The sequence below is a fragment of the Rhinolophus hipposideros genome, assembly GCF_964194185.1.
Source record: "Rhinolophus hipposideros genome assembly, chromosome: 5".
NCBI lineage: Eukaryota > Metazoa > Chordata > Mammalia > Chiroptera > Rhinolophidae > Rhinolophus > Rhinolophus hipposideros.
Window position 1 is genome coordinate 43,560,345 of NC_138051.1, and position 26,715 is coordinate 43,587,059.

Below are 26,715 nucleotides of genomic sequence, written 5' to 3' on the forward strand. Positions count from 1 at the left end.
CCTTCTATTTTCCTTTTCCTCGATTAGAAGTTAAAGGGATTCTTTTACCCCTCTCCCCTCTCCTGTCTAGCTAAACCACAATGAGACTTTAAAAAGGGATAAGATCTGATGGAGGTTGGGACACCAGCTTCACCGGTATGGACACTATTCAATTGATGATATCCAAGTATAGTGGGCCTTCTGTCTGTAATTCACGGCTGTCCTTTTTGTTCAGGAGAAACGGGTGGCAGACCCAAGTTTAGATTTTTTTTTTTTTTTTGTATTTTAAATTTATCATTTCACTGGTTTTCATTCATTTTATGATGCCAAAATCCTGAAAGCCCACATTTTGACAGGCATGGTAGAAAGTGCTTCACTCCCTTTTGGTGTCTCAGTTGCTGAGGTGTATTCCACCAAGGAACAAATTCCACTGAGGCGGACTCTCGTATACCTGCACCTCTATTGCTGCCTGAAGATACTGCCTATCCGAGTCAAACCCACTCGAGAGCAAGAGTGTCATAACCCAGCTGGGAGAGCTACCTTGTGTGCAGCCAACTCTTATTACACGGACCGGTCCAGGTTTCCCACAGGGTTTCCAACACTTGCAAGCAAAGGAAGAGAACATTCCCCTTACCTATTGTGGTATGAGCCTGTGTTCACTGCTTTCTACTCTGCGGCCTAACTGAGAGAAGGAAAAGTATGTGTTTCACTAAATAACAACATACTTTCAACTTCAGGTTTAAAGAGCTGGGCACAGGCAAATCAACGCCTGCCTTCGTGTCCCCCCCATACAACAAGAACAAAGGGGACCGTAATAACATGCCCTTCCAGTCACTAGATGTTACGGATTCGAGTCGACTAACTCCTTGATAGGCACTAAGGACAGCTAGGATCTTCACGGTAGTGGGTTTTCTTCCATTAAAAACATCTTATCCTTATCCTTAAAGTTAAGAACGTACCATCAACACGCTGAGTTTCCGTTGTTTTTTTAAGGAGCCGGCCGGGCTGACAAACACGCGGGAGCCGCGGAGGGGAAGCCGGCACACTTTCCTTTCTACAGCACCGCTTTCCCACTCAGGGGTAACACAATGGATTCGGTCTGACAGCCCATTACTCAAGTTCCTCTGCGTATACACCGCCTCACAAATTAATATGTACTTTAGAAAAACAGCAACGAACCGCTGAACTTAGAAGCCTCAGCACGAGGCCACGGAAACAGAGGTCCATGCCTGTTAAAGACGTTCTCCTCCGCGGTTAGGAGGCCATGTCCGATGATGTCATCCCTAGATACTCCCTAGTGATGAACACTAACTACTGGCCTTTAAAAGGGGGACCATTTCGCAGCAAACCGCGGTGGCCGCAGAGCTCGGCTCAAACGTTCCCCAGCCCAAGGCGGGGAAGAGAGGGTGGCCCGTGGTGTCCGGCTACAAGTGGGGGCCGGGCCCCCGGCCGCCCCCCAGCCCGCCCGGCCGCGGGCAGGCGGCTGGGGCCCGGGAGCCGCCCCGCTGCACCTGCTCCTCCCCTCCCCCACGGCCCCGGGGCGGGTACCCCCCTCCCAGGCCCGGGCCGGCCTCGGGGCCCCCAGGCCCACTTCCCGCCCCCGACCTCGGCCCGGCCCCAGGAGGAAAAGACAATACATTTTAACGCCATTGGAGCTGCTGCTGCTGAGCTGAGGAGGCTGCTTCTCCGTCTCCGGCGTGTGCGGTTCTCGCCGCGGCTCGCCCGGCGGCTCCGCGGGCTGCAGAGGCAGGCTGTCGTCGCCAGTGGCCCCGGGCACCTCGGCCTTGTCGGCGTCAGCCATCCCGTCGCCACTGCCTCCACCTCAGCCGCCTGCGCTGAGGGGCTCCGAGCGCGACAATGGCGGCGGCTGGGGAAGCGGTAACGGATCCCGATTTGAAAAGGCCCCGAGCGCTCAGTTGCCCGGATCTCGCGAGAACCAGTCGGGGCCCGGCGACTGGGAGCTGGTGCGAGCCGGGGGTGGGGGTGGGAGTGCGCGGTGGGGGAGGGGAGGGGAGGGGAGGGCCGGGGTGGCGGGTCACGGACGCCATTGCTGCAGTCGGCCCTCGTCCAGGCCGGGGAGGTCGTGACTTGTGCAGGAGCTCCTGGGTGGGGCCATGTTCTGCCCACCGCCCATGTTGTTTGGCACCCAGGGGGGTCTTCCCTTACAAAAGTCATCTCGGGGTGTTAGAAACCTCTAGAGCTCTGAAACCCAGACTATTCAATTCATTCACGTAGGGGCATTTTAAGTTAGAGAAGCACACACCAATTTACCTCTTTAAAGACGTCTGCAGCTCTTCAGGCTCCTGTTAGAAACCCTTTGAATAATGCAAATAAGGCACTTGCCACTTCAGTGCCTAGACACCCTGTGGACGGACATTCAATAAATAATAATTGATGACTGGTTGCAATTAACCAAAGTGAATGGCTTTGAATTTCTTTCGAGTTCTGGTTTTCTTGACAATGAGGCTTTCCCTGGCACTCATCTATCAGTTTATAAAAAAAAAAGACTGAAGTTTTTAATTCTCCGGGCAACAATCAATGGGGAGAATCTATAATTTTTATAATATTGGATTGGCCAATAATGGGCATGTTGGGTTTTGGTTATGTGTTTATTATATGCTGATGGAAATTATAGTTGAAGCAGCTATAGGCCCTCAAACAAATTTAATTACCATGTGGAGTTTTAAAATATAGTCATAGATTTTTTTCCCCCTAGTCCATTAAACTTAATAAACTCCCAACTCTAAAGTACATATGATTTCACATTGAAATAACTTTTATCGGCTGAAAAGTTCAAAAACTTTCCCAAAGGTTTATTTTCATAAAGAAGGAAACATGTATGATTTCTATGCTTTGCAGAATATCACACACATTCGTGATAAAGTTGTAGTTACAAACACACTCAAGTATTAAAATAATTTCCTCAATTTGCCCCTGGTCTTTGATATTTCAGTATGTAGGTTTCTGCCCTTAACCATAAAACATTCGATCTTATGCTGAAAAAGTTGAGCTACTTCATCAAGCATACACACATAAAAATCAGAACAATTTTAATCATAATGAGTACACTTGGTAAAATACTACCGTTTAAGGTGCTACCGACATTGTTTCATAAACACAACACATGCTACTGTAGTTGCACAAATTGATTCTCCTCAGTCAATCCTAAAACTTAGTATTTGGAGAAGCAGAAGTGTATGTGATTTTGACACAGAAAACGTGGGTTAGAATCCCAGCTCTTCCACTTTCTGCCTGTAACTCCTTGGGCAAGTCACTTAACTTCTCAAGCTCTCCATAATAAATAAGGATAATAACACTTACCTTGCAGGATTACCCTGAGGATTAAAAGAAGCACTTTATGTAGGGCAAAGTGCTATGTGAATGTAAAGTAGTAGTATAATTCCCTGTCTCTCCAGGCTGGGCAGGGTTTTAGTCAAAGTGAATCTTGAGGTTTTTCTCAAGAACTGAATTATAAGTATTTTCAAAACATTCATCACTCTGTTATTCATTTGCTATAGTTGAATTTAATGATGAAAACTTAACCCTACAGTCCCTAGTACAGTATATTCTTGCAAAATCCTTCAATTCATCCAATTTAATATTTTAAAAGGTCTTTATGATTAAAACAGAATAGTAGGTGCATGAGGAATACAAATATTAGCATGGACCTGTTGGGATAGTACATTTATAAAAAGCACTATTTGAGTGCTGTAATAGAAATAAAAGTGAAGTATAATTAAATTTTTTTTACAAAAACAGACCAGCCTGCATGCTGTATTGTGGTAATTAAAATATTCCATTAAACTATCTTGTGCTCTAGGTCACTATTCGTCAGAGAAATGCAAATTAAAACTACAGTTAGCTATCACCTCTCACCTGTCAGAATGGCTATCATCAAAAATCAAGAAACAAGTATTGGCAAGGATGTGGAGAAAAGGAAACTCTCCAGCACTGTTGGTGGGATTACCAATTGACACAGCCACTATGGAAAACAGTATGGAGGTACGTCAAAAATTAAAATAGAACTACCTTATGACCCAGCAATCCCACTTCTGCCTGTTTATCCAAAGAAAACCAAAACACATTTGAAAAGACTTATGCATCCATTTGTTCATTGCAGCATTATTTACAATAGCCAAGATATAGAAGAAACCTAAGTGTTCATTGATAGATGATTGAATAAAGAAGATGTACACATATGCAATAGAATATCACTTGGTCATGGAAAAAGAATGAAATCTCATTATTTGCAACACCGTGGATGGACCTAGAGGGTATTACGCTAAGTGAAATAAGTCAGAGAAAGACACATACCATGTGATTTCACTTATAGGTAGAATCTAAAAATCAATGAATGAATAAACAAAACAAAAACAAACTCAGATACAGAGAAAAAATCTGATGGTTGCAGGGGGTTGGGGCAGGTGGGCAACTGGGTGAAAAGGTAAAGGGATTAAGAAGTACAAATTGGCAATTACAAAATAGTGAAGGGTATGTAAAGTATAACAGGGAATATAGTAAATAATATTGTAATAACTGTGTGGTGTCAGGTGGGTACTAAACTTATTGGGGAGATCACTTTGTAAGTTATGTAAATGTGTATACTGTACACCTGAAACTGACATAATATTGAGTGTCATCTGTAATTGGAAATTTTTTAATTAAAAATTTTTTATCTTGATTATTGAGCTTTTTGACACCCTTTTAAATGCTGTGCCTAAAACAAAAGCATCATTCACTATGCTGTAGTTCTGGTCCTATAAATTCATAAAGGGCAGAGGTTGATTCCTACAGGGGGATCCATGAGAGCTTCATAAAAGAGCTGGATCTTAAAAGATGGAGAGAATTGGGGTAGCTTCTGAAGAGAAAATGATTAATCTTTACCACTCCATCTGACTGCTCTATAGATTAATCTTTCTTCCCTCTTTTTCTATTAATATTGTACTTACCTTAGCTAAATCTGCAAAAAAGGAAAAAAATAGTTATAGTTATTAACATCCTATTGCTACATTTCATTGCTATAGTTTTCTCTTTTTTCCTCTACTTTTTTTTAAGTCCATATATATACTGGACAATAATGCTTTAGCTTTTATCTTCTCGTGGTTCCCATTACAAACATACAAAATATATTACTAGCACAACTTCACATAACTACTTACTTTTTTCATCTAATTGAAATGTGTGTGTGAGTATGTGTGAGAGAGAGAAAGCCATTATACATATATAGAAATTTAACTCTAAAATCCCCAAATATTTTCAATTAATATTTAATATGTGTATCATTTAAACAGGGTGTTCAGCTGCTAGTAACATAGATTGGAAATAATAGTATATGAAACAAGATAGAAATGGTTACTCTCTTAAGAAAAATCAGTGCAGAGGGAGACATCCCAGAGGTATGGCAGCTCCATGGTCATCATGGACTCAGGATCCTACTGTCTTAATCTTCTACCACCCTAGTGTGAGGCTTTCGTTCTTAAGGTCGCCCTATGGCCCAAGATGGCTGCTGGAGATCTAAGCATCTTGTCAGTACTGGAGGCCAGAGCAGTCCAGCAAAGAAGGATTCTATTCAGAATTCTCACATAACATTTCCACTGATGGGTCAGAACTTAGTCACATGACACACCCAGCTGTACAGAAGGTTGACAAATAACTTTTCATTTGGGCTCACTGACAAAGTTCTTCCAAAGAAGAGAAGCTAGTGACAACTAGGATGTAATCATCCTTTTTCTTTGCCTTTGTTGTATATATATACATATACATACATATATATGTATATGTATGTATATGTATGTATATATGTATGTATATGTATATATATGTGTATATATGTGTGTGTGTATATATACATATATACATATATATACACAATGGAATATCACTCAGCCATAAAAGAATGAAATCTTGCCATTTACAACAACATTGGTGGACCTAGAGGATATTATGCTAAGTGATATAAAAGAGACAGAGAAAGATAAATATCATATGATTTCACTTATATGTAGACTCTAAAGAATAAAATAGACAAGCACACAAAACAGAAACAAACTCATAGATACAGAGGACAAACTGATGGTTGCCAGATGGGAGGGGGGTTGGGGAGATGGGTGAAAAAAGGGATTAAAAAGCACTAATTGCCAGTTATAAAAATAGTCACAGGGATATAAGTACAACACAAGGAATACAGTCAATAGTATTTTAATTTAGATTTATCAGGATGATCCCTTCCTAAGTTGTATACTCGTAAATGTCTAATCACAGTTGTACACCTAACACTAATATAATATTGTATGTCCTGTAATTGAAAAAAAAAATATATATATATACATATTATTAAGAATTGGAAGGCAAAGACCAAAACTATGAAGTCAAACAAAAAGTATAGTATGATTTTTAAGTCAGTTTGCTTGCCTTTATAAAATTAAATGGCTGGATGGAGCTCTTGAGTTTCCAGACTTTAGAGAATTAAAACTTAAAATGAATTTATAACTTTAAAAAATACTGCAGGTTATTTTTGAAATCCCTTTTTCATCATAGAAGTTCATTATATGTTGAAAAAGTAGATGTTGGTTATTGTCACTAGAAAGAAAAGTACAGTCTTATTCTGACAATCATTTACTATTTCTTTCCTGTCTCCCCACCCCACATTGCTCTGCTTAATTTAAGAATCTATTTTTCAGCATTTAGCATTCTAAAAATACATCGGGAAGGAAGGTCTCTACCAGCCAAGTGAAGTTTAGAATTAAGGCAATTATCAGAATAATCTAGGCAGAAATTCCAGTCTCACCTCAATTATTCAAATAATTCAGATAATACCAAGGATTTTGCTTGAATTCTTTAGGTAATTTTTTTCATTTTTCAGCATTATAATGCTGAGGTTATTGCCCAATAACAGATTTACTTTTGATTTTTGTAATAAATATTGGGATATATTTTTTTTTTCTTTGAAGACTATAGATTCTTTTAATTTTTGGATATTTGAGACTCACTTTTTGTTCACATTCTAGTTTCTTAATTTAAAGGACTTAGTTTATATTTTTAAATTAAATTAAATTTCTTTATTTAAATTTTTCTTCAATCTCAGTCCAGTAACTCTATTACAAGGAGGATCAGCAGAGCAAATTTTCAAGAGTTCTGCCCTATTTCTCTTCTTATGTATGTAGTTACTCTCTCCTCTTTAATAATTCCATGAATTGGGCTTTCTCTGTCCGAAGCCACGGATATTACATGGTAACATTTTTAACTATTCTAAGTCTAGTATCCTAATCCAAAATATACAACAGTTCCCCCTTATCCACAGGGAATATATTCCAGGACCTTCAGTGGATGCCTGAAATCACAGATAGTACTGAACCTTACATATATACTGTTTTTTCCTATACATACATACCTATGATAAAGTCTAATTTATAAATTAGGCACAGTAGGAGATTAACAACAATAATAATAAAATAGAAGTAATAACAATATACTGTAATAAAAGTTATGTGGACTCCAAAAAGTCTACAATTTTGTAACCCTTTTAACAAGGGTCACACCATTCCTGATGGATGGCTGATTATGAACTTCGTTTGTTAGAAGCAATGATTTTTCAGTAGTATACAATGGTGATATGCTTTTCATGGTGTATTGCAGAATAGTAGGCTAAAATGATTTTATGTCATTATATTTCAATTCACAAACTCTTCAAACATGCTATAAATATATATGTATACATGCACACATATATGTATATAAACAAACTTGATTAGGTGTATTTCCATGGTTTTGATGTCTTACTTTATTCAGCAGTCATCCAGAAAAAGATATAAAGCTTTGGATTAAGTCAAACAGTGTAGTTATCTAATGTAGGATTTAATGCACAAAGACTTAGCGGTTTACACAATAATTAGTAGTGCTGGGGGAGCAAAGGTTTAAGAGTGATTACTAGAGTTTGAAAAATTAGGAAGGGCAGGAATCACGGTGAAACACCACCAATGATCTTTGTTGCCTGTGGCAGTAAGTCTCAGAATTTTCTTACACCCAGAAGCTGCCAGCATAACATCTCATCTCATCAGCCATTTGTTGATATCAACAAGTTTACTGCTGCTGAGATGAATGGTTTCTCCTTCTTCTCCTCCTACTCAAATTTTCACCAGTGCCTCTTATTGGTACAGTTCAAGTTAGAGTATTGCTAGCAATGGAGTCTGAGAAATGTCTCATACAAGGGACAGCTTAGAAGGGTAAGAATGATGCATCAATAAGTAATATTTGGCCCACTTTCTCTGACATTTGGCATGTATTCTCAGGTACTCAAATACGTGGGAAAGAATTACTATATTCATTTGTTCATTCATCATTAATTCATTGTTTTTATTAGATTTAAGAATGCCGGCACCTCTAAATAAGATTAAGTATGTAAAAACACTTGTACCTTATGTTATTCTCTTGACTCCCTTAACAAATCTCAATTGTGAGTTCCCTGAGATATCCTTCAGATTACTAAGGAGACTCATGGTAATACTGTCAGGGTAGATGTTCTAACAGTCCCAAAGTCATTGAGAAAATACAGGTTTGCATAAAGGTCCATTTCTTTGCACCTAGATTTCTACACCTGGCCTTCTTTTGAAACTAATGTGAAAAACATTTCTGGAAAATCAGACCTTATTCTTCGCAACTGTTTATTGCTGTGAGCATCATCTAAAGTCCTGGTACAGTCATATAAGAATAACTGAGCACTGTATATAGAATACTATATAAAAATTATTAATCAGTCTTCAAAACATTGTTTATCCTTTCTCATTAAAATCTTTACATTTTAAGTACTATTTTATCAAATAGCCACTAAATTTAACTTATTTTATGCTGACTTTTTAGCTAGCATTGAAAAATAAGGCCCTTTGCAGGCCTTTCCAATTGTCTTCTATAGTTGACTAACATGACTCTGTGTTTTCCTAAACACTCATTCAGTTTAGTTTTGCTTAAAATATGAGAGGTATGAGTTTTATTTGGCTAGCTTAGTTTTAGATATCTGATATCAAATATGCAAATGTTTCTTTTTTAACAATGCACAAATTCCCGGAAAAAAAAAAAACCTCATGTTCTACAAAATCATGTACTAAAAATAACTAGTGACTTAAGAAAATGAAAAGACAAGCTTTGACTGGGATAAAATCCCTTGCAAAACACATATCTGATAAAGGACACATGTCCAACATATACAAAAAACTCTTCAAATTCAATGATAAGAAAACAAACCATCCAATTAAAAAGTGGGAAAAGATCTGAACAGACATCTCATGAAAGAAGATAGACAGGTGGATAATAAGAATAAGATGTTCAATATTTTGTGTCATTAAAGAATTGAAAATGAAAACAACAACAAGATACCATTACATAGCTATTAGAATGGCTAAAATCGAAAACACTGACAGCACCAAATGCTGATGAGGAATGTGGAGCAACAGGAACTCTCATTCATTGCTGATAGATATGCAAAATGGTACAGCAACTTTGGAAGACAGTATGACAGTTTCATACAAAGCTTAGCATACTCTTACAAGTCAATGAAGCAATCACCCTCATAGTTATTTACCAAAATGAGCTGAAAACTTATGTTCACACAAAAACCTGCACATATATGTTTTTTGCATCTTTATTCATAATTTCCAAAATTGGTAAATATCCTTCAATAGGTAATTGGGTAAACAAACTGTGGTATATCCATGCAATGGAATGGTATAAAGTGATAAAAAGAAATAAGCTATTAAGGCATGAAAATTCAAGGCGGAATCTTAAATGCATACTGCTAAGTGAAAAAAAGCCAGTCTGAATAGGTAACAGAGTCTGTATGACTCTATACTCGCATTCTGGAAAAGAAAAAACTATAGCGACAATAAAAAGATCAGTGGTTTCCAGGGGTTCACCAGGGAAGTGGGGAAAGAGGAGGAATGAATAAATGGAGCACAGGGATTATTTAGAGAAATGAAACCATTCTGTTATGATACATAATGGTGGACACAAGACATTATACGTTTGTCAAAACCGGTAGAGCTAAACAACACAAAGAGTAAATTCACATGTAAAATATGGACTTTAGTTAATAATAAGGTATCAATACTGATTCATCAGTTGTAACAAATGCACCACATTAATGCAAGATGTTAATAATAGATAAAACTGTGGGGTAAGAGGGAAGGAGGTATATAGGAACATTCTATACTTTCTGTTTGATTTTTCTGTTATCCTAAAGCTGCTTTAAGAAACAAAGACCATTCAATTAAAAAAATAACTGGCCAGATTTAGGGGAAAATCATGCTGGGGAAGAACCCAATGTAAAACCCATGCAACTTCATAACCAGAACACTACAAAAAGCTTTACAAACCTAATGAAAATACTAGCACAGTTAAAAATACAAGTTAAATATATACCTTACAATATATCTAGAACTTCACAAAAAGTTAATTAGGAAAAATTATGCAAAAGTATAAGGAAAGGTTCGATTACAAAAATAAGAGCAAATGCACAAAGATCAGGAACAACTGTTCAATATGCATTTCAAGACTGCATGTGACCAAATTGAAGCAAGAGGATGAAGGAGGAGTGAATGGGCATTGTGTCTAAGACTGCTTTCCTCCACAGCTCACTGCATTCAGCTGTGTTAGTGGACTTAGAATTAAGCTTCTTTTATGTGGTAGACAAAACACTAATGTACTGGAGAAAATCATGTATGAGCCAAATGCTTTCCACATTTTATTGACATCCCTATCTGCCAATAACTAGCTCATATTACAGAAACATAGACCACAGCAGAATAAACTGCTTTTGTCTCTCTGTTTCTTTAACCCAGCAAAATAACTTCAGCCAAATAAATATACTGTAGCTATGGCTCACACATTTGTGGAGATTGTGCCCAAGGTACCCTATCATACTCATTGGATTGGACACTAAATATAGTAGAAGACTTGAAATATACTTTAAATTAATTAATTGAAGGCTTAGGGGCAGTCAAATTAAAACCAATTAAATAAAACTTTATAGATGACTCTGAATTGAAACATGTAGTGATTTTTTCTTTGCAGGGAAGTTTACCAGCAAAACATAATATCTCATTTTCAATGGGACTCGTCCAATAGGCCAGCATGAGATCATTATCTACACTAAAGTGTTATCATGCTCAATTCACTTATGAGTCCACTTAGATAATTTCTTCACTGTTGACAAAAATTCCACACAGCCATTTTCTAGTCAAATCTAATCCTCCTATTACTGTACTCTCTAATCCTATTTCAGCATATGCTAGAGATCAGATGTTAAAATGACTCCATCTGATCTCAAAGGAAATCCAAGGGAAACAAATAGAATAGTAATGAGGAGGCAAAACAAAAACAAAAACAAAACAAGACTTTAAGCCAGTCAATACTTAGCTACAAAACTGAGAATGAGACCATGGATCATTCATTTATAGCAGAAATTTTGAATTGCTCCTTCCATTACTATGGGATTATAAAAATGGACTTCCAATGCCCTGAGTTATGAGCAAAATTATATGCACATAATGCATTTTTTAGGTAGAGGGTACATATTTCTTATTGGAATTTCAAAACCGTTTTTAATCCTCCAAAAAGATTAAAACCACTTGTATGTAGGAAAAAGTGTGGGGAGCTACAAATGACACTCAAAATAGGTAGGAATGCTTTTTTTAAAAAAGAAAGAAACAGGTGAGTTTTAGATATAGCTAATAATTATCTAACACCATCTAAAGCCAAATAAGCATTGGATTAATACTTTAAATGTTTATAACAAAAGTAATATATATTTGTCTTTAATCATTGTTTAAAGTTTTGCATTTGAAAGTTGTAATATCCAACGTTTGAGTAAATAGCACATTTCAAATAAAAAGGCACAGCTACATTAAAACATTTAGCTCAGAAAGAATAATCCAACTTCAGCCAGACGAGATGTAGATTTCCATGAACAGCTGAAGGTAACATGTTGGTCTAATAAGTTTAAGAGATGACCCCTCTGTAGAAAACTTGAAAGCTAGGAGTCAACTTGAGCCAAAATGGCAAGAATTCATAGCAAGCAAAATTTTTCTTTGAAAGAATTTTTAGCTGACATGTTAGAGGAAATTCTTGCTTTCAGTTCCTCTGTGACACCCCCATTCTAGACTATATTCATTAGAGCAGAGCTGTCATGTTCTTTAAATTTCTATAGTTACCATGTCTTCTAACAAGGTAGATAATTAACACTTCTACTCTCTGACATAACAAAAACCCTAATCATATAAGGGACATTATTTATAGTGTATGGAATTAGAAACAAGGAAGCAAAGTGTTTATAAATAAAGCTGATCTGTTGTTATATAAATTGAAATTTTCTTCTGATAGCTTAACATTTATTTAGTCATAATGAATTAGATTTTTATCTTCATAGCTAACTACCTAGATGATCATTTTTTTAAATATTTTAGTATCTTGTTAAACACAAATCGATAAAACAAGGTATACACACCCAGTAGTCAAAATTTTGGGCCAAGAAGTAAAGAAATAAATGTATTTATTTACTTGTTATTTATTCATTTACTTCATTTATGATTTTATGACAATATTTACATGAGGACATATATTAAAACAGATAATTAAAATAAAATATGCCAATACCTGAGATAACAAAATTACAGCAGTCAAGGCAATAGAGAAAAATCACACAAATATAAAGGCCTTAAAGTCTTATATAGTTACTCATTTGTAGCTTTTAATTTAACTCCAACATCCCTGATAACCAAAAGAAAAGGCAAATGTGATCAGTTTCATGATATACATTGTATATTAGAAGAGAACATACCACTTACCTTGGGATGGCTTAAGTGAGGAGGAGGAGTGTAAGAGTTCAATTCATGAAATTGGTATTTTGGAGGAATGTCACATAAAAAAATAGCAAGTGATGTGTTGGGCAAGCCTTTAGTTAACAACTCTATAACAAACATAGAGCAGGCTGTGTAAGCTAAGGATTGTTTTATATAGAATATTTGTGTATAAGATGAAAGTGGAATGTCAAAGCATAGTAAAGGCAATTCTGTTTGGGGAATGTCTAAACAATGTCACCCTTGTATTTACCTTTCTAATAATTTGGATTGCTCTGAAAATAAATCATAGAAGTATAGGTTAATCACATCTTCTTTAGAAAAGCATTCAAATATTTCATATCTTTCCACAACTTTTTAAACATAAAAGTTGGGCGGCAGACTTTGGTAAGAACCTGAAATACAGGTATTCTAGGTTTTATTCTATTCTTCATTACTTCTTTGGCAATGGAAAATAAAATATAAATTATTAATCTCGGTGCTTCTATGGAACTTGCCAAGTTGTTTTGCAATGTATCTCATCAAGGGCAGAGACCAAATCTCATCTATCTTTTTATCCCAGCATCTAGCAAAGGAAATGAAACACAATGGATTTTTAATCCATTATTCTTTCCCAAATGAGCCACTTTGCAGACTTTTCAGAGCATTACCCTTATTCATACAGCATGAAAAGGGTCAAGGTTAAGTACCAAGGAACCTAATTTATAGTCAAAACTTTCTTTTGGCATCAATTCAAAATCATTAACTAAAAGCACTGTATCAACTGATGTAGGTATGGATTTTTTAAAACTCCAGAAAACTATCCAGAGGAACCTTCAAAATATATGTGCATTATGTCAATGACATGACGAATCAGCATTCACTCAAATGATTGTGAAACAATGGCCCTATCCCAGTTTCTAATCTGGGTGAGAATTGTATCTGTAACATCCAGATTTTTAAAATCAGTGTCATGAGCATTTACTATGGAGTGATATTTAAAGTCATAAAATGACAAGTCAAAGTCTCCAATCATGATAAATTCTGGGAGTAGGGCCCATATATCAACAGTAGAATCATGTAATTTAGTCCTGCTTCCTTGAGCAGGGATTGAAAAGAGAATGGATGATTGCAGATCATAGTATGGAAATAGAGAGTGGAGTAAATTATAACATGTGTCTAGACAATGTCAAAATCAAAATAAAATTATAAAATTCATAAACAGTTTGTTAATATTTTGCAAACAAAATAGTAACTTCTGAACTTATTTGAATAGAATATCTTGCAACAGTGTAAACACATACATAGAACAATAGATGGAAGAAAATGATCTCCTTTCCCATACTCTATGAGTGACTGTATTTCCAGTATACAATCTCTCTACTAGCACCTTGCGACTTGAAGTATGGTTCTGAGACTAGCAACCCATAGCATCACCTGGAATACTGTTAGAAAATGCAGAATCTAAGACCGAACCTAAGATTTACTGAGTAAGAATGTGCATTTTAGCAAGATCTCCAGGACATTCATATGCACATTAAATTTCAAGAAGCACTGCTCTGCCCTAGCACCTAGTACCAAAAAAGAACATGGACATTAGTGAGCTTTTAAAAAGTCAATAAAACCATGGCTATGATCATGTCACTGGAAGAAGATACTTCTACTTTTTCCCTTCGTGCGTAGTTAGCTAGTTTTAAATGAAAACTAGATTTAAATGAAAAAAACCCCAACTTTTTTCTAAAGTCTTTTATGAACTCCCAGTTACATATTGCCCATTTTTTGAAATTTTCTAAGTAAATATTCCAAATGACCATAGAGTTAATTATTACCATTGAACTATAACACACCTTTATATTATGTGTTTTCAGCATTATTTTTCACATGAACGATAACCCAATTCTGTGTTTACATTTTCCCCAATTGTTGACAATTTAATGATTCATAAGACCAATAAGTAAGTATTTAGGGCATCTACAGGTGTTCACAACTTGTGGGTTCTGGATATATTATAGTATCCAAACAAATAGAATTGGAACCTTATAACTGAATTTAAAGAACAAGACCCCTAAGGAAGAATGAGGGGAGATATTTTTGTTGTTTTTGTTTTGCTTTGCTTTCAATGCTGTTTAGGCTTGGATTGTATATAGTCAACAACGGTTTTTATCAGAGCGTCCCTCACCTGGTGTCTTCCAACTCCCAAGTGGAAGCTAGATTTTACTACGCAATATTTCAGCACTACGGACAGCGCCGAGGCACCTAATCCTAAAAGAGGAGGGGAACCGGTTGAGTTTGCGTAAAGCAGAAAAAGTGCAGCAGGGGAAAATAATTCCAAATGCCGCATGCAGTCTTCAGTTAAACCTTTCACTCCAGTCTTTCACATATCGGAGAAGGAAGACGTAAGAATTTAGTCTCTACTCCTCGTCTGAGACTGAGGTCACCGAGCACAGCAAAATGCTCGCCGCACAGCTACTGATGCAGCTAGGAGAGGAAAACAAGGATTTCAACAATAAATTAACCCCCCACTGCCTTAGGAAGCGATATTGGAGACGAACTCCGATTGCTAATCTGCAGCATGTGATATGAGTGAAAATGTGCGCCTATCTTTTTAATTTATTTTTTCTTCTTTTTAGCAGCTCCAAAGAACAGATAGAGCCTGTTGCTGCAGTGGCGGATTCCTTTCCCCCTCTCATTTCCCATTTCTTCTCTGTCTCACATACACACAGTCAAACGCCCTTACACACACACGCGCGCAGGCAAATATTTACACACTGCTACATCGAAGAAATGCATGCACATTTCCCTGCAAATACACTCGCTCGCACACACGTACTTCGCTGGCGCCCACGTCCTCTGCCTCTCACCGACAGATACATTTACACACGGAGGCCAGGAAAGCGCAAACCACGGTCCTGTGACTCCACGCAGGTTCCCAGGACATGCCTTTTACATTGTTATTGAACCGATCAGCAACCACAGACAAACCTGCCAACACTTAAGTCTACTCTCTGGATTTAATCTCCATGGCAACAAGCATGGAAGGTGAGACAATCCTGCCTGCGAAGTAACTTTCTCCCGGTTCCCTCCGCATTAACTGACAGGGTTCCAGTGCAGCACCAGATGAGAAGCATGTCCTCATTCTCTTGTATTTCTGAAACTAGGAAGCTGGAAAGGAGGTGGGGGGAAGGAGCCGGCGGGTCTGGTGAGTTCAAATTCTGAAGCAGAAAGAGCCCTAATGTTTCTGCTACTGCTGCTGCTGCCGCCGCCAAAAAGAAAAGGGGGAAAAAAAATCATGTGTTGTGTGTGGGGGGTCAGTTTGTTGATGCTTCCCCCATAATGTTTTGTAGGATGTTTCCATGCTTCTTCAGTTTAATATGTCCAAAGAGAACTGGAGACAAACAAGGCAGAATGACAATGGCAGTCTAGGTTTCTCTAGTGAGACATTTTGAGAATTTTCAGACAAGGTTTTCAGTGCTTTGAAAGGAAGGAATGTCAAGAGCCCTTGAGGAGTCATCCAAAGATTTTCTTAAGAAGGAAATTCCCTTAAGGTTGAAATCTGCAAGGTTGGGGGGGTGGATTCTGGCAGATCCCAAGTTTTCGGATACCTGGGAAGGCCTGAAATTTATGTACTTCATCATGATGAAGACATCTGGGTTTGTAATTTAAGGTTTTCCTTTGATTCCAACACATTCTGTTCTTAACGATTAACAAGCTCTGTGCAGATGTGGCCTCAGTAATGTTTCTTTTACCTCTTTACTTTTAATGAGATTTAATAACCTTGATATATGGTGGGGGGGTGTATGTGTGTGTATGGGAGGAGTCATTCTTTTTTCAGCTTGGGTTTTCTTATGTCTCATTTCATGAAATAATAAATGTTCATATTATTAGCATTAGAGATTATTATATCTAATGACCAATATCAAAATACTTTTCACCCAGCACACCATATTCCTTTATAATAATATTTCAGATTTGCTGTTTGGAATATCATTAATAGATAAACAGGAAAAAAACCTGTTGATTAAAATAAAATACAAGAGGTTCTTTTTCTTTTAATAGTAACATAGTTTTCAATATTGGTTCTGCAACTGCACATTGCTGCATGTAAATTCAATAATTCTATGTTCCTGAAAAGTGAATTTTTATCCCTCCAATCAGTAAACTTATTTTATAGAAGAAACAAACATCACACACAACATTCATATTTTATGAAAGACTATATATAAGGTATAAAAATATTCTTATCTTTGCTTGACTAGTCACAATGGTATGATTTTTAAGACTTACCACAGAAAGATTTTTATTTATTGGCTAATAACTACAAAACAATTCAGTGAGCTTTGGGCCTTTGGGTATCTATAGGTATACCCTTGGTCCAATCTTATGACTAGTCAGGACTTATTAGACTTATTAATAGAAATCCCAGTTTCCGTGAAGGAGCTGATGGTGCTTTCAACGCAATTGCTCATTTCTAAAGTACCTAAACATTTATTCCAACAATATGACTTGAGGCAATATCTTATCATTTGCAATAGTCCTTAAATACTTTAACCATAATACATATAGACCCTGATATTTAAACTGTGCAGTGTTGATAATTTTACCCCCCCCCCCTTTTCTTTTCTGGTATAACATGCTTAAAATAACATTTCCACGCAATTTTACATTCCACTCTTTTTTGGAAAATTTATTTCTTTCGTCTTAACTATTTTTTTCTCATAAGGGTTTATTTATTTATGGTTTTGTAACTTCATGGTCTAAATTTCTCTCATTTATTTTTCACTTTCTATTTCCCAGTAAACAGGATATTAAAATGATGTTTTCCCTCTGAGGTAGGCATTAAAATGTCTGTTGTGCAGAAAGAATCTGCTCATTTTTTTGCTTTTCCATCTTTTCCAGGGTTTAGAGAATCTGAAAATATATCTTTTGTCCACAGTTGTTGAGTAATTTGGGGTACTTATTAACTATGAGGAAATCAGTGTTGTAAACTGAAGACCTATTTATTCTTGACAATATTTTGTTATTAACATTACTTTTATATCATATGATGTTCAGTATCAATAGAAAGGTGCAAAGTTCAGCACACGTAGCAGTATATTCTCAAAAACTTTAGACTTGGTGTTGAAATGAGACAAGTTGTTTATTTCACAGAGCACGTAAAATGGAAAGTTGGGGCAAATGTTTTGAAAATTTAGGCCTAAAAATACTGGTATTTCAGCTGCTTACATACATGGCTTAAATTTCCAAAAGCATTTGTTTCCTGAATACATTGTTAAGCAATTGCTTAACTTTTAACTTATTTGCTTGTGTAGACACAATGTGCAGCCATGGCGAGACTTTCTTCAACCTTGAATATTACTCATTCAGTTGTTCTCCTTGACCTGTATTTTGTTTTCATTTTTAGTGTAAGGTAGAATTTTAAGATAAATACAAAAGCATAAGTTCTTCCTTTTCAGATGTGAATAAAACATCTGTTCTTTCTCAACCCAACTTTTTTGTTAAAAAAGGGAAATTTCATAGTTCTTTGAACTCACAGTGAATTTACTCGGCTCTGCTTTAAAAAACGGAATACGTATATAATCATGCCCTTACTATTGAAAGTAATTAGTCTAATGATCTAAACTTCTGCACTTTTTACTTTTATACAAATAAAACTTTTCTGTCAAGTTTCCTTTACCACCTGACTCCATTTTCTCTTTAGCCGTCATTCCTAAATCTTCTCAATTTAGTGCCCCTCCTGGACATTCAACTGACATTTATTAAATAATGAAAAAAATTGGAATGGCAAACCCACAACTGTGTTTCAGTTCTTCGTTTCCATGAGAAAACGCTGCAGAATTGGGCACTCTTTACCCACACCTTTTAGAAACTCTAACCTCTTTTGTTCCAAGTGAACTTCCCACTAGATTTACTCATGTCTCTCATTACTCCTTATACAGCTCCACTATCAGATATGATTTTCTCCTTGTAAGAGAAACATTCAGTGAGGCTCATTGCTAGGCTTCTTCCATCTTCAATGGTTTCAAGTACCTGCAAGTAGAACCTTAAGGGAATTACAACAAAATTGCCTTTTGAATCGAACCAGAAGTAGATCTGACTTCCTACAGGATAATACTTCGAATATTTGAATGCAGATGTTGTCTTCCTTGATTTTTCTTTCCTAGGCAAATCTCAGCAGTTCTTTCCATGTCTTAAATTTTGATCTGTGATGGTTTGATGCCTCTATGTATTGGACTGTCTCTTTCCTGAATGCATTCTTCTACACAAACTTTATTTGACAATAATGACCTTCAGGTATTCTCCCCACCAGCTATTTATGCTAGACAAAATTATCTGGATTAATTTATTTAAGGCTGCCTGTCAAAGTGTCTACTATGTGCCAGGTATGAGCACCATGAATTCACTAAGTTCAGAACAAAACTCTTCATTTACTATCTAAATTTACACTTTGCTTGTATTTCTTTATTTTGGTTAATGAAAGTGCTACTATTACACTTGTACAGGCTTAATAGAGTGTCATCATCTTTGACGCCTCTCTATCCATGGCCTACTACATTCCACCAGTTGCTGAATCCTAGCTCTCATATCTTTATAAATATTTTTCAAACCCATTCCCTTTTCCATACATTTACCTCCTAGTTCAGGCCCTCATTGCTTCTCACCTGGACCATTTCTTTTCCACGATGTTCCCTCCCTGAGGGAGGGAACTCAGGCTTTAAGCAAATAAATTTCAAACTCATCCTGACAGTTAAGATATTTCACATTTTGGCTTCAACCTACCTTTCCAATGTTCTGTTTCCTATACTCTCCTTTGCTTGGGCCAAATTGCTCACTATCCTCGGAACAAATCCAGCACTTTTCTGCCTTCATATTTATTGTCATGCTGTTTGCTTCTCCACATACCTGAATCCTCTGTGTGTCAAAACTCAGCTCAAAACAATCTCTTACCAAAAACAAAAAAAAATTCTTGATCCCTAAATGGGTGAAATCTCTATTCCCTCTAAATTTGTTTATCCTCTTTGAATCTATTTTTTATCAAGACATTGAAGATAATATTTACCCTGTATTGTTGTTATAGAGATTAAATAAAATAATATACAAAGCAGTGTTTGGTACTCAGTATGTGTTAAATACAGACTTATTTCCTTTGCAGAAGGCTTTGTAGAAGCCTACACTTTTTTGTTCTTGTTTGTACATGGATTGTCTCCCTTACAAGCTGGAACCTCTTTGAATAGAGAGGTCCATGTCTATTAGAACATAGTAGCAACTCAATCAATATTTTTGCATGGAAGTATAGTGAATAGTATCACTTTCCATATAGACTGACCAATGAATAATAATAATAATGTTATTATTTTCTATCATTTGGACCCCATTCAATTTAAGATTACATTTGCTTTTTGAAGTAAACACCTCACATCTTTGGCTCATACTGACTTTTGATTAATTGAAACTTTAATATTTAACATAAACATCCAAGTAAAGTCTCCTCTATCTGAGGTTGGAGTACCTCACTCCTTCCCACTTAAATACAGAACTTTAGAAGTGTTTCTATTAAATTTTATGTTCTGGTTTCAATCCAGAGTTCCAATCATCAGAATTGTCTTGAATCTTGATTCTGTGAGCTACCATATAGTTTTCAGCCAACTTTGTGCCAAATTTAGTAATTGTAACTTCAATGTCTTTCTTCATCCTAGTCTATGTTTAAAAACTAAAGAGGATGTAGATAGAATTAAACCTTTATGGTACTACAATGGAGAGCTCTCTCTGATTATAGGAACCAATATTTATTGGGAACACTTTCGAGAATTGTGACTCTACATAAAAATACTATTATCCAGCCATATCTCACCATCTTCCCCAAAAACATATAATGGGAGACTGTTAAATGCATTGCTGAAATCACTAAACCATGTCATTGCTATTTTCCTGATTCCCCATGTTAGTAGTAAATTTTCAAAAAAGGAAGTAAATTTGGCATTACGTCTTATTAAACTCATGTTAACTTTTAGTGACTTCTTAAATGCTGCAGATTAACTGTTAAATAATTAATTATGGGCTTGTAACAAAGATTAATTCCAAGTTACCAATATGCAATTTTCACAATTTCCCATCTCTTTTTCTGAAAATGAGACATTTTTCCACATCCATACTTTTGGCAGCACTCTCATACTAGTCAAGTATTTCTCAAAGGTTTTGAAAGGTTTTTGCAGATGCAAGTTATAAATCATCTTATCCTGAGAGTTTTCACTCATCTGTGACTAAACAATATTCTACTACATTCTTGTCTTTTATTGTTTGACATTTTGGTCAATTCTAAAGACCATTCCACATTGGTTAAAAATACAGAAGTAGATTAAGTAGTTCTGCCTTTCTTTGTCATCTGATACCATTAAACCATCTTGTACAAGGAGGGACTTGAATCATTCATTAGTCAATTTCTTGATCTGAATATATTTTATATAAAATCCTCCCACCTCAAAGCCTTTGCAATGGCTATTTTCTCAAACGTCAATATTCTTCTTCCAGATACTGTCATGGCTCCCTTCTTGACATCATTCAAGCTTCAGGTTAAATGTTGTCTCGCTAGGGAGGCCTTTGCTGACTTCTAACTAAAGAAGTTCCCTTTTTCCAACATTATTCTCTTTCCTCTTAACTTGCTTTGCTTTCTCTCATAGCATTTATGACTACTTGAAATAACATGCACAGATAGATAGATAGATAGATAGATAGATAGATAGATAGATAATTTTAAATATACTGTGTCTCCACCACCAGGATGTAACAATCATTATGTAAGGTACACATTATTATCTAGTTCACCACTATAGCATCAAGAACAGTACTGACACATAGTAGATACTCAATATATATATTTGTTCAATGATTAATTAAAATATTATTGCTATATTTATTATTATATATTACCTTAAGCTCTTTAGAATTCCTGACAGTCTCCCTAAACTTTTTGGTCACTTTTCAGCATTAGTCTCTGTTACACTGCATTTCTTCTAATATATTTATTCCAACAATAGAGAGCCAAAGAGACCTTGTGAATTATGTTTAAAGTCATGAAACAACCATCTATTTATTCCCCCAAGATAGAATAAAAATTGCTGACTTTAATGACTTTCGAGCAGTGGCTCTATATGTCCATTCATTGTTTATATCCCTATCTGGTTCCAAAATCCTTTGAAGGATCTTAACTAAGTATCTTTGAAGTACCTTACCCTTCTTAGCTAAGTGTAACTGCAGCAGTAAAGTAATAAAGAGGGCAGGGGCAGAGGAAGAAGGGATAATTGTAACAGACATCTTACGCTAACCAAAGTTACTACAACTGAATACAAATTTTAATTCTATACTTTCTGGTAGTCAACACCAAAATATTATGATGGCTACATATCTTTCCTTAGACAATAAAAGGCAACTCACAAAGTTTTTAGGACAGATTTTCTTTCTCTACTTTTGAATACTACAAATCATGTGAGTCCTTCAGGGAATATTGTATTAATCAATCTGATTTTAAAAAAAGAAAAAAAACAGAAACACTGAACTCTGAATGAGCTGGTGAATTTTGATATTTATCCTCAAGGCCAGTTTTTTTTGAAATTGAATAAAAGTTTTCTTGTTCACTATATTTTAACTAAATTTATTTTTATGTTCTGGGTGTTTAAAACTTAGGCTTTTTAAAGCCAGAACTTTATTAATCAAAAATTACATTGTTCAATAAATTTAGTTTAATTCAATTCAAATATTTATTGAATACCTACATTATGCCAGGAATTGTGGCCACTACTTAAGAGTAGTTATTTTTCCATAAAAAATGATAAGTAACTGTCCACAGATTGTCTAAGACTCTAAAAACAAAGCATTATCTGGTATATGTTAAACAAATTATAATATAAATATAAAGGATTTTGTATTTCTAAGTAGGAAGGTACCTTGTTTTGATTTAATAGTAACAAATGAATGTGCTATTGCTACAGTTAGAATACACCTCTTATCTTTATTTGGTTGGTTAGTGGATTTTAATAAGAATAACAGAATCTAGAGGATTAATCACTGGCTGAGAGCCAACTTAACAAGGCTTAACTCTTCTAATGATTAGCTATCACCCTGTGTTTTTGCTTACATTATGATTTTAAAAACACATAAATAAATATAGCTAACATCTTACCTATACTTAATTTAGGCTATTTCTACATGACGGCAAAATGAACTAGCTTTAAAATATACAGATTATTTAAGCTGCCCAGATGTTTTAACTTTTGTCATCATTTAACCAGACTCTGAGACAGAGTTTAGTGTAGAGGATGTTTAATAAGTTGTGCCCTTAAGCTGAATCTCTGTGGAAGAGAGGGGTATTTAGCAGGAGTAGGCAGAAATTGAGCTGTGATTTGGTACCAATGACAACCTTGGTTTACACCAGATAGAACTCTAGTCTTAGAATGGTCCTTCAGAGTTGTGCCCCTTTGGGTCAAGATAGCCAGGTTTTTTTACTGTCGTATCAACCAGTCATTGAAAATGGTCTGCCCTAGGAAGTGGCCTGACCTTGGTGAGGCAGCTCTTTGCTATCCAGGCAATCTGTGTAAGGGGCTCACAGTTGAAGACTATCTGCTGGCAGCAGTCCCAGATGCTGGGCAACAAGTCCTTCATTGAAGGGAGTCTGCTGGGCACACCAGTGTTTACCAGTAAACCACTCTTATTGCTTCCTCTGACCCACAAATCCCCTGAAATAGCCTAATGCTATATATAGCCTAGCAAGCTCATGGTTCTAGTAAAAAAATAATTCAAACAGGTTACTTGGCTGAATCAGGCAGTTACTTGGCAAATGTTTGGTAATCACCAAGTAGAAACATCATGTTTTTCAGTTTCTCCACCCATTAAACAAAGGAACCACAAAATGTATGGATTGCAACAAAAGACTTTAAATTGATGAAAGCAATAAAATTAGAAGTTTAGTTTAAAAAAATGTTCTAGTTAAGTCCCAAGATCATTAGTTATTCAGTCCAGTCTCCTATGCCTTCTATGGAATAAATTGTACAACAGAACTGTGAGGGTAAAGGGGATCAGATATATGGTGATGAAAAGAGAACTGAGTCTAGGTGGTGAACACACAATGTGATATATATAGATGATGTATTACAGAATGTACACCTGAAATCTATGTAACTTTAGCAACAATTGTCACCCCAATAAACTTGAAAAAAAAGTTATACAAGAATTCTATCTTCAGAAAAATCATTCTGAGCCACTTAAGTGATCCTAAATTAAAAAAAAAAAAATAAAGTATATTCACTATTAGGGCAGAAAAATGATTTTGTGGAAAAAAATTCAACAGAGATGTTTGAAACAATATTTTTTCCTTTTATTAAAAAAAAATCAAATAACTAGCATAGCCCAGAATGTAGTGAATATTTCTGACACTTAAGGTTTGAAGATTAAGCCTTTTTGTAATCCAAGCCACTATAAGATAACATATTGCTTGATATTAACTGGTGTGTTAGTTGGTAAATAATTTTAAAAGCTACAAGGCTTGTTCTTATTAATTACTCCCTTTCTCTACTCCTTACCTCCCATCAAAAAAAAGAAAAATCTGAAGGACCAGTCATTTTAATAAACATAGTTCTTAAAAATTAACAGAAGAAGCAATAACCAAACACACACAAAAAAATACCCTAAGTGAAACAAAATGACAACAAACAAAAATGAAAGCACTAACAATCTATCATTCTCAGTTATTGGATGGCAAGATATTTGATGACAGTTTTCTCAAGAAGGGTAGATGTGGGTTAGTAACCACTGATTTAATTAACTGATTTTAATTTTAATTAACATTAAGACATCAAATGGGATGTTTTTTTTTTTTTTTTTTGCTTCAACACACTCTTTTCCAACACTTTTGTTCTAGTTTTAGAATCTTAGTGTAGTAGGAGCTTGGATGTGGGAATCTGATGGGAAGAGGACTGAGGAGCTGGCCTATAAGCTGAATTTTCATAGAAGACACACTGTTTAACTTAGATTTTATGTTTATTTAGGGTGTTCTGAAAGCTAATGGAGATGATGGAGAGATGGCTAATGGTCCACAGTGGCTTGTTACTTGCAAGATGTTATATTTGGTACTGTACTTACAAACAAAAATTTAAAAACACAATTTCTCTTTTTAAGAAATCACAGTTTAGTGTTTGGAGTAGTGGTAGAAAAGAAAATAAGTCTAAAAGTTAAGGGATGAAAAAGAGAGAAGACATTAAAGGGATCAGAATCTGTATCAAACAAAATGGCACCAGAGATAGAGCTTGAAACATGGACTTTACAGAATTTGACGAGCTCACACCTTGTGATTATTCGTGGTATTATCTACACATGGGAAAATTAGATCACAATTCAGGTCAAAAAAGCTCTGGCCTAACCATTTTGATATGCTTTTAATTAAAAACTTTTCGGATTAATTATTTGAATATTTACCTTCACACTTGATTTTATATTTAGCATTATGTAGGTACTGTTTTAGGTGTTCACAAAGGCAATTCTGTAATTTCTACAGTAGAAGTAGCATCTCCAATGCTAATTTGAACCTGATTCATATCTGATGTTTTCTAACATCTTTTGTGAGGTTAGTCAAGAAAGTTTGAAAAATGCCAGATTTTATAAAACAAATACCTGCCCAATACCACAAATGGATAAAACTAAACTGATTCCAATTTTGTATCTAGGCCAAGAGGTGACTGCAGCTGGAATTCTGAAGAGCCACCAGGATGTGACAGTGAATAATGAGTAGTACCTACTGTGGCAACTCTTCAGCTAAGATGAGTGTCAACGAAGTATCAGCTTTCTCATTGACTCTGGAGCAAAAAACTGGCTTTGCTTTTGTTGGGATTTTGTGTATTTTCTTGGGACTTCTGATTATCAGATGCTTCAAAATCCTGTTAGACCCGTACAGTAGCATGCCTTCCTCTACATGGGAAGATGAAGTTGAAGAGTTTGATAAAGGGACATTTGAATATGCACTTGCATGACAGCACCAGCTTTATGGATTTTAGCATTATGCTATCGGGACTCACGGTGGATACAACTGTAATTACTTTGAGCGTGCTGGAGAGAGGCTCATTTCATTCACTGAATTCAATAAATGTGTGTGGTTAATTTATCCACCATGGTGTAAATGATAAACCATTATTGGGTTTCCTCACTTTCCTCTGTCTCCCATATTGAGGTACCCAATGAATAGAGCAGAAGATCACTCCAGCCATATGTACCATGTTTATTCTTATCTCATACATCTGCCTTAAATCTCTGTTTCCTTTTTGTGCTAATGAACTGTGCTAGAGGCTTCCTGCTTCTGCCCTTTGGCAATGCCCAGACACCCTCTCCACATTCCCGACTTCAGCCCCCCAGTGTTAAAGACCAGGTGTCTTAAATATAAGGCACCCTCAGTCCAAAGAATAAATCAAATATGATTTTCCTAATAATAACCATTGGTCAAAAATGTTTATGGGTGAAAAAAATCTCACAAAACTAATACACAAATCCTGAAAGGAGTCACAGGCCCTAAAGGTCCCCAAATCTCACAATGCTCTAACCCTCTAGTTATTCTTCTAGAATCTCTTGCAATAAAAGCCCCAAGCATGGGATCCAAACCAGATTTGCTTCATACTGATACTTTCTCCTTCTCCCCTTTTATAAACAGTACAAAAAGGGAGTTTCCAGCATGACCTAGTGGAAAGAGCATTTTTCCAGAAATAAGACGTCCAGTCTCCACCCTGCCATGATTAGAGCTATGCAGACTTGGTTAAATCATCTAATCTCTGTGGACTTCAGTGAGGAAGCTAACTAGAGGATTTTTAATGTCCCTTTCAATCCTAGTTTCCTATGAGCTCTACAAACATTCCTGGAAACCCAGAGACCTGAGATGAAT

The 26,715-nt window shown here is 36.0% G+C and overlaps 2 protein-coding genes across 4 annotated transcripts in view; one reads left to right on the forward strand and one right to left on the reverse strand.

Moving 5' to 3' along the window:
* Nucleotides 1–1,917, reverse strand: part of MYEF2 (myelin expression factor 2) — a 31,689-nt gene extending 29,772 nt beyond the window's left edge. For both annotated transcript variants that reach the window (XM_081048814.1, XM_081048813.1), the window contains exon 1: nt 1,617–1,917. In XM_081048814.1, the coding sequence (XP_080904940.1) occupies nt 1,617–1,780 (164 nt within the window). In that variant the 5' untranslated portion in view covers nt 1,781–1,917. The remainder of the gene's footprint in view (nt 1–1,616) is intronic.
* On the forward strand, nt 1,794–26,284 carry CTXN2 (cortexin 2). 2 transcript variants are annotated; one of them, XM_081048811.1, is made up of 4 exons: nt 1,794–1,943; nt 3,800–3,981; nt 15,434–15,842; nt 25,514–26,284. In XM_081048811.1, exon 4 carries the CDS (start codon nt 25,571–25,573, stop codon nt 25,814–25,816), a length of 246 nt encoding a protein of 81 aa, XP_080904937.1. In that variant the 5' UTR covers nt 1,794–1,943; nt 3,800–3,981; nt 15,434–15,842; nt 25,514–25,570; the 3' UTR covers nt 25,817–26,284. The 2 variants fall into 2 exon arrangements, with proteins under 2 accessions (XP_080904937.1, XP_080904938.1); XM_081048812.1 differs by lacking the exons at nt 1,794–1,943; nt 3,800–3,981; nt 15,434–15,842 and adding an exon at nt 15,884–16,002.
* Nucleotides 26,285–26,715: the final 431 nt, after the last annotated feature.

Bases quoted from the DNA above. Each gene is read 5' to 3' on its own strand.
- CTXN2 (XM_081048811.1), top strand. From the start codon at position 25,571: ATGAGTAGTACCTACTGTGGCAACTCTTCAGCTAAGATGAGTGTCAAC.